At 33.3% G+C, this 9,255-nt stretch overlaps 1 protein-coding gene across 1 annotated transcript; it reads left to right on the forward strand.

Annotated features, from left to right (window-relative positions):
* Positions 1-3,993: 3,993 nt before the first annotated feature.
* LOC121236219 (rac-like GTP-binding protein 3) lies at positions 3,994-8,910 on the forward strand. The gene is made up of 8 exons (XM_041132758.1): positions 3,994-4,277; positions 4,622-4,709; positions 4,876-4,985; positions 5,116-5,179; positions 6,065-6,129; positions 6,212-6,277; positions 8,064-8,158; positions 8,595-8,910. The coding sequence occupies exons 1-8, from the start codon at positions 4,173-4,175 to the stop codon at positions 8,632-8,634; spliced, it is 633 nt and encodes a 210-aa protein (XP_040988692.1). The 5' UTR covers positions 3,994-4,172; the 3' UTR covers positions 8,635-8,910.
* Positions 8,911-9,255: the final 345 nt, after the last annotated feature.

The raw sequence follows: 9,255 nt of genomic DNA on the forward strand, positions 1-9,255 counted from the left end.
ATTTGATGATTAAAAGTATCATTGCAAGATGCTTGACATACATATCTGCCCCTCAAAGTGATTTTAAAGATTCAGCTCATCAGAGGGCCATCACTAGAAAACAAAGATATGAAAGAATAAGAGGGGACAAGAAAGGACTAGGAGGTGAGGGTGTCAGGAAAAAGTGGGAAAGGGAGAAAGGGTCAAACATGCCAAGCAAACACCCTCACCACTACCGAGGTGCACACAAGCAGAGGGTCAGATAAAAGGGACATGGTGCCTACGGTTTCATGGACTTATCTTTTAGCTTCGACTTCTTCTTCAACTTGAAAGCTCTAGAGAGAACCTCTTCTCCAGCAAGTAGATCTACATCTCCAATTATACAGTGAGAAATGAGAGGCTATGAGAGACGGTAAACAAGTTTATTATAATAGAATTTCTCCTCTCCAAACCCTTGTGGATGTAAGGCTAGTGCCGAACCACGTAAATTTGTATGTTCATCTCTCCATATTTTCTCTTCATTTAAGTACTATTCACTACCATGGATGTATGCACCGATACTGTACAGCCACACCAGACCTTTGCCAGGGGCTCCAAACGACACCGATCGTGACCCAGCCCACCTCAGTGCATCCCGAGAATGGATCTTTCTTCCCTTTGGGATTGCGCATTTTTGGGCATTAACAAAGTATTTCATCTCATCTCATCTCATCATTATAATTTTTTTAAAATTTTCATATAAAATATAATAAACAATTCAATTTTTTCAAATTTCAGAATAATAATAATATTAAAAACTAATATTCTAATAATATTTTATTTAACTTTTAATTTTTATCTTAACTCATCTCATCTCAATTCACTATCCAAATGACTTCTAAAGTGTTTTTAATTAGCTCTGCAATTTACAACATAAGTTATAGTTTCTGACCGATAAGATGAATGAGAAATAGTTAACATGCGAAGATCTTAAAGAAATGGTATTTTGGAAGTGATAACTTGAAGTGGTAAAATGTAATTTTTCGTATAAATTAGAGTAAAATTGAAAATAAGAGGATTGACCCAATTTTGTAGCCTAGTATAATTGATAATGATATTATTAAGAGTAATGTTAGATATAGTTCTAGAGTGTGCAAGCTCTCCATACTTGATTTAAAAATGAATGAGATCTACTAATAAAAAATAATTTTTTATGTGGATTCTATATTTACTCTCTTTTTTTGAAATGAGTGTGTAGAACTTACACATCTTAAGACTGTAAATATCATTTCTCTATTAATAAAGTTCCAAACATAATGAGGACAAAAAACTTAGCATATACTTGGATGAAATAATGGAGAATGTCCATTTAATGCAACATATAGTACTACTTATTTCAAATAAAATATGAGGATCTGTCTTTGAGATTATAGGTCTCAATTTTATGCTATTAAGATTTTTATTAATTAGTTGGTTTTATCCACTGATTACATAAAGGGAGTGTCGAGTCTTTAACCATGAGTTGGCTGTGCACCCAAGTCTAAATGAGTACAAATTTTTTTAGAACCCAAAGAAAACTTTGCTGCCTCATCAAGGTTCACTTTTGATGCAAGCTAATCCATGAAAACGTAGATCCACTTATGTTTGGTATTTAATGAAAAATAACAAAGCACAAGCATTATTCAAAGTATCATTACAAGTCATTATGGTTCGAGAAGTTTTAGGTCTCATTTGGATACAAAAATACTTTCAATCCATCTTATTTCATTATTATAAATTTTTCAAATTTTCGTATAAAATATAATAAACAATTCAATAGCACAAGCATTATTCAAAGTATCATTACAAGTCATTATGGTTCGAGAAGTTTTAGGTCTCATTTGGATACAAAAATACTTTCAATCCATCTTATCTCATTATTATAAATTTTTCAAATTTTCGTATAAAATATAATAAACAATTCAATTTTTTCAAATCACAAAAGAATAATAATATTATAACAATATTTTATTCAACTCATCTAAAAGTACAATCTCATCTTATCTCATCTCATTATCTAAACGAGTCATATATATTGTTTATCAAGTCATATCAACCTAAAAAATATATTATTGTAAATTTCTTTTTGCAGACCCAACACATGAAGCATTTCTTTTACAAAATTAATCTCCTAGGTGGCTTTATTTTTTTATTTTTAGTTCTATTTTCGTTAAACAGCCATGGATGCCATTCTTTGTCTTTTTCATTATATTTCTTCAAATGTGGGCAACCCCTCTTTTGACTATGTTGCTTAATGTTTACTTATGCCTCCGACCAACCCATTTCAAACCTTTTGATAATTCTACCACCTGCCTTACCATTTTCTAACTTTAGGGTTGTCTTTTAGGCTTTAAGACTTGGCGTTTTTCTTCCTTAATTTCTTTATGGCTCCCCTTTCCATCCAAATTTTATCCCATTTGTTTATTCTCATCTGATGAGCCAATATCCATTAACTTAATAGCTTCATCTTCATTTATTTTCTATTATTTTCTCTCTTATAAACTCACAAATGCCACCAATTATTATCTTTAAATATTATCCTTTTTTCTGTCATCCAGCCTTTGAGGCTAGTTTAGATACTGAGGTATTCTCAGGTATTACCTTACTACTATTCATTATTTTTTTATTATTTTTCATATATTTTTTATTACTATTTAATATTCTATCATTACTTTTTCATTATTATTCGCAGAATATCTCACTACTCAAACGCAACCTGAATGTCATTTTTTTGAACAAGTTTCAATTCACATCTTAAATTATCTATACAATGTCTTTTCTTTTTTTTTTTTTCTAATTTACACCATCGATTAAAATATATTCATCAAGATAAACAAAATTTTAACGTTCAAATCTATATATACTAATAGTAGAGATTGAAAATATATATAGTTTAAGGTGTCAATTAAAATTGTTGATAGTTTGGATTACAAAATAAAGAAATAAGTGAAAATTTGTAGATAAAAAATATAATTTCCTTTTTCTTCGACAAAGTTACATGGGTGGATATTTAGATTTTTGTGTCTAAGGTGCATGGGAAGGAAAACAATATAGTTTAATTTGAATGGTCCTTAAGAACAATTAAAGAGTTTTCGGTACGACATCTCTCATATTTAGATTGGCTTGACTTCAGTCAACATTGACTCATCCTTTTTTTCATGAATTAATTAAAGTCTACGTCCTTATTAATGCTTGAGGTATCTGTATCTCCACCATTCCCATCTTGTCCTCCAATTAATATAGCAAGGTGTCATTTCCAACTTGTTTTGATTCCAAGGGAAGTAAGTATCTATAGCAATAACTGCATACATTATATGATAGATATGAAGGAAAACCATTAATAATTTGTGTTTGTTTGATGGGATTTAATCATGTCAAACTTCTTATATAAGGTATTATATTCATTGAATTTTTCTTTTAAATTCAATAAATTACAAGACTTGCTCTACAAATTGCGATAACTTGAACATGATAGTCACGTTATAACATTATTTTTAATTATAAGTTAGAACATAGGTGAATTTGTAAATATATCATTTTATAACTCCCTTTACGGTAAAAAGATAACAAAAGTATTATCCAAACATTATCCATACCTGTGGGTGGCGATACAAGTGTACCAACTACAAACCAAATGTTTTCTCTGCTTTGCTACAAACACACGTGAAACATTACATTCTCGTATTATTCGAACTAATACTGATATTTGCTTTAATTAAAAGGTTTTTTTCAAAATCAGATGAAGAGGTATAAATATTTTTAGGTCATCAAAATTCAATATATGAAATGGTGTTCCTTACTCAAGTTTATTTATTTATTTTTTAAATGGTAGGTTTTATCTAAAAAATCTGAAGATGGGAATATTTATTTTTGTATGTTGGCAAAACATATAAAAATGATTGTGTATGCAGAACCACCACCAAGTAGTAAATCAATTATCATGACCAAACCATATTTTAATTTGCAAAATAAAAGATTAAAAACCAACGAAGAGGTAGAAAGAATTGCTACAGAGATGGTGAATGAGTGAGAATCATGTGAGTTGCCACTCTCTCTCTCTCTCTCTCTCTAACTCAATTTGAATCAAAAGCAACAAACTTGTTTAACCCAAGAAACACTTTTACTCTATGTTTTGAGCGCTGAGAGCTTACTTCTACTTCTTCTTCTTGGTTTCAATGGCTTCAAGCGCCTCTAGGTTCATTAAATGTGTGACAGTGGGAGATGGGGCTGTAGGGAAGACATGCATGCTTATTTGCTATACAAGTAACAAATTCCCTACTGTATGTTCTGGCCTTTTTCAAAGATCCAACTGGATCTTTCTCTTTTGGATTGTTTTTATCATCATTTTAATCAGTTTCGTTGTTCAATATTTGTGCTTTTTATAGAAAAACTGCTCACCCCCCCCCCCCCCCCCCTCTCTTCTCGCGCCAAAACCTCCCTGTGGCTTTTACATTCTATTTCATTTCTTCTAATAATTATGTGGGTTTTATGAAATGTTATTTTGGTTTCAACTCATGTTGTTTCAGGCTAAAATGGGGAAAAGATTATTCTACTGTTCTTCTTGTCATCTTAGACTCTGTAATTCTTAGTTTTTTTCTGAATTCATGGAAGTTTTCTCTATCAGGATTATATACCCACTGTTTTTGATAACTTCAGTGCAAATGTGGTAGTTGAAGGCACCACTGTCAACTTAGGCCTCTGGGACACAGCTGGTATACTTTCTTCGATGCCTATAATCACACTTTCAGCTTCATCTTTTATTTGCTTTCTTAAACTGATCCAAGAAGTTTTCACTTAGATTTTGTTTCTACCATAAAAAAGGTTTTCCAAATAAAATTAGTTTGTAATTTAACATCTGTTTTCATTGTACTTGTATAGGGCAAGAGGATTACAATAGATTGAGGCCATTGAGCTACAGAGGGGCAGATGTCTTTGTCTTAGCTTTCTCATTAGTTAGTCGTGCAAGCTATGAAAATATACTGAAAAAGGTTTGACAAAAAATCTTTTAATTCTTGAGGGAGTTGTCTTTGATATCTTTAAATTTCATTGTCTTTGGTTTTTTGCCGATCTTTGTTCTGTACATGAATCAGCTATTTGTAAATCTAATTTCTTGATCAGTGGATCCCTGAACTTCATCATTATGCCCCTGGAGCTCCCGTGGTGCTTGTTGGCACCAAATCGGGTAAGTTACAAAAAATTTATAGATGCAGTTACTGTAGCTGTGTTGGAAAATTGATATAGTAGGCGTGACCTCTATCAATCAAAACTGACCCTAATATGAGAAGAAGTATGCTTTGTTAAAACATGGAGACATGCACATTTCGAATAGTTCACAAATTTTACACATTTATGATTTTCAATCAGTAATAATTGTAATATAGTTGGAAGAGCAAGAACCTTTGATAGGAACCCTGTTATGTTGACTCTTGAATTTCATTTGGGTGGATGGAATAAGCCTGGTCTCATTCTTGAAAGTAACTAGGGGGTAAATATCATGGTAGGGAACATTCCGTATTCATTCTCTATTAACATACTGCTCTCAATGTGTTCTTTGTATGCCATTAATCCAATGTATATTTAACATTGCTGCAAACCTAATATTTGTCAAATATCTTTATTTTTCTCTTACATATTCATGAAACCATGGATGGATCACACCCTTGGTCATTGATTTAAGCAATCTAACCTTTTTTTTTTTTTTTTCCTAAGGTCTTATTACCTTTGACATCCTGCTTTATTTGATATAAAGAGAGTGCAAGTTTAACATTTTAATAACCTCAATAGAATTGGTGTTGCAATTGTCCATTGTAATGGGTCTCCTATCACTGAACCTTATCTTCAAATGACATATACTTGAAGTCATTATTTAGGTCTCTATAATAAGCAGGAAGTACGTAGAATTTAACTATTGTAACACTTTTAATTCATATTCTGGTAACAGCTAGAATATAAAATTTGCAAGTTAGAACTTACACAGAGTGTATTGTTATTCAACTGTCAATTAACTTGGTGCCTAGTCATGTGCACTTATGATTTCTGTAGTTAATATCTGGTTTTTAATTTGCAGATCTTCGTGAGGATAAGCACTATTTGGCAGATCATCCTGGATTGATGCCTGTGACAACTGCACAGGTGTGATTTTTTCCATCAGTTGCTTTCTACATCTTGATGGTTATGGTTTGTGCCATTTATGGTAATGGTTTCGTGTAATCAGGGTGAGGAACTCCGTAATCAGATTGGTGCAACATATTATATAGAATGCAGCTCAAAAACTCAGCAGGTACGAATGAACTAGGCATTTCTCAAAATGTAAATAATGCAGAAGTACATTTTCAGTTGCAAAAAACAGAAATGTAGCATGCTCGTTCAACTGGAATAAACTCTATTGACTAGAGATATGAGGGAAATTTGACCAAAATCCCTGCAAGTTTTCACCCTTTGCCAAATGCCCAAATTAGGACTTTTGAGTTTTTAATTTTAATAATTAAAGGTCTAAGATATTAGCCTTCTGTCAAATAATTAATTCTGTTCAGTTTTAAATGAAGGAATGTCAAGTATCAAAATGTACACGTTAGACCAATCACTCATTACCACATGGCCAAGAAAAGAAAAAAAGTCCCAAAATGCAAGACCTCGAAAAGAGAGAACAAGTTTTTCCCTCTGGGTTTCTCTTTCATTCGTGGAGCGAAGAAATAAAAAATAAAAAAATAAAAAGAAAAATGAGGGCACCCCCATATGCCACCCCCTGGGGTGGGTCCACTTTCCACAATCCCCCCTTCTAGTGACCCCATCCCATGGGTGGTAAGGGAAGGGATCCCCTGCCCTACACCCCATCTCCACCTTGGGATGCAGGATGAATGGAAATGGCATTGTGTTATGATATCATAAAATTGAAAACTTGGGTCTTAGAATGTGACCGACTTAAAGCACTTGGTGTATGGGACCTGCTTTCCCAGCTTAAAAAGTTTAGAATCATCATGAACTTATCTTAGAAAAAATATATAAACTTACCATTTTCCATTGTTTTGGTTTAGTGGGATCCTAGAAATACAAAGGGATCAATTACCATTCAAGACTTTACAATGGAACAAAAGTTCCATAGTCCAGCAAATGCTTTAAATATGTCTGATGTATTATTGAAAAACCAGGGAAAATCCATTTTTCACCCTCCAACTAACAAATGTTTGATAGTTTGAGGGTGCAATGTGTTAGTTTTGATAGCTGGGGGTGCGAAGTTTAAGACTCCTTTGATTCAGAGGGTGAAGAATGTATTTTTCCCAAAAGACCTTGACCAGTGAATATATTTTATTTCCAAATCAGATGTGCAGGTTCTGCAGATACTATTTTAAAAAATATGGTAGCAGGCCAATGACACAAAAAGGAATGCGCGTCACTGACTCACTTATATTATGCTTTGCCATAATGATTTGACTCTTTCCCACACCAATAGTCTGGGATTTAGTTTTTGGCTATCTCATGATGTTTTTCCATTGCCAAAAGTCAAAAGAAGTGGGTAATAGTGGATATTGATTACATGGGAGTGGCTGGGAAGCCTTTAAAATTTAGGTTCTTAATTTTTATATTTTTCAATTGCGGCCATATTTTAGGGACACAGGTAGTTTGTTCTGCAAAGAAAATTCTCTTGAGACAAAATGGAGAAGCTACTAACTTGTCACCACAATGATTGCCTAATGATAAATAGTTAGTATGCCAGTTTTCACCTATCGAAAAGAAATTTAAGATGCCAGTTTCCCCCAAATGATATTCTTGCAGCATTGCTTGGGTCTCTCCAAGAATGTATGCTAAAGACCTGTTATGAAATCCCTATCCGGAATGAGCTGTTTAGATACCTTATCGACCTTCTAATACTCATTTAGAGTGGATATTTGCATTGCCATTGATGCCTTTGGGTGGTTCATTATATCACTTTTAAAGAATCCTGCGGACCTCTCGACTTGTATGTATTTTGGTTGCTAGGGAGACATATCTTCACTGTTCACTCTTATGGGCACCTTACTTTGTATCTGTCCTCATGCTGTAATTGTCTGTCTACATTGCAATTGCAGAATGTGAAAGCTGTTTTTGATGCTGCAATCAAGGTGGTTATCAAGCCACAACAGAAGCAAAAAGAGAAGAACAAGCCAAGTCGCGGATGCCTATTGTCAGTACCTTCTTTTCTCACAATTAAAAGGCTTGCTTACCATTCTTCACTTATTCAATGTTTTGGCCACTATATTCCATTATGTTTTTGGGGATTATGGATGGCTGATGTGCTCAGCTAAGGGAATGTATTTCTGGCATTACATGCATTGCACTATTATTAGCTTTCCTCTTAAATATTTGTTCTTCATATTTATCTTTCCCAATCTCAAAATTAAGCCCTAGCAAAATTGCTTTGATTCTGCATCATTTTCTCACATTACAACTGCTGTAGATTTTACTATAATATGCATCGTCGAATTGATACTACCTGATTAGTGCCTGGCTAGCTGAGTATGCTGAGGAAAAAAAGTCATCTTTTAACTATTCTGATTCTTGTACCTCTGGTTCCCTGATTCTTCAGTTTCTTGGGCTTAATTTGTTACTTAATACTGCAGAAATCTCTTTCGTGGGAGGAGTCTTGTGTGTCTCAAATGAAACCATCTACTCTGGAATTTCAGCGTTGGCCATCTCATCCAGAAGCTTTTCATTGCAGTGAGGCTGTAAGGATCGTGTTAGTTTGATTTTCCTCCTAGTTTTTGAAATATACCTTAGATTGCTATCTCCAAAGGTCAACTGCTCTGTATCTGTGACTATTTTATTCTACTGTTTTGCTATAATTATCTGGAAAATGGTATACCCGTCCACACTAATGTTGGATTTACTTATTTTTCATTGTAAAGAATTGAAGATCAAAGCTTTTCCTTCTTTTTCTTTCTTTCTTTCCTTTTCGTCTTGAACAATACTGGTCTGCTTAATTGATTCTATTCACGATGTAGTCATGTTTCAAATTAGCTGCAAGAGTAAGAAATGATGCATTTACTTCCATCAACATGAACTTGTTTGAGTTCACTTGCTTTCTCGTCTCATATATTTATTGTTGATTTTATGAAGAAAAAATCGCAAATGCACCATGAACTGATTACGAACTTTGTTGCTTATCAACAAAATGAAAAATAAAAATTCGTTGTAATCAGTAATACGCTTGTTGGCAAATGGTATGTAGTTGCTTCCCCCATACAGTATGAATAAATTTGAGTACAGGTTTCATTGATAAGT

The sequence above is a fragment of the Juglans microcarpa x Juglans regia genome, chromosome 6D, assembly GCF_004785595.1.
Source record: "Juglans microcarpa x Juglans regia isolate MS1-56 chromosome 6D, Jm3101_v1.0, whole genome shotgun sequence".
Classification (NCBI taxonomy): domain Eukaryota; kingdom Viridiplantae; phylum Streptophyta; class Magnoliopsida; order Fagales; family Juglandaceae; genus Juglans; species Juglans microcarpa x Juglans regia.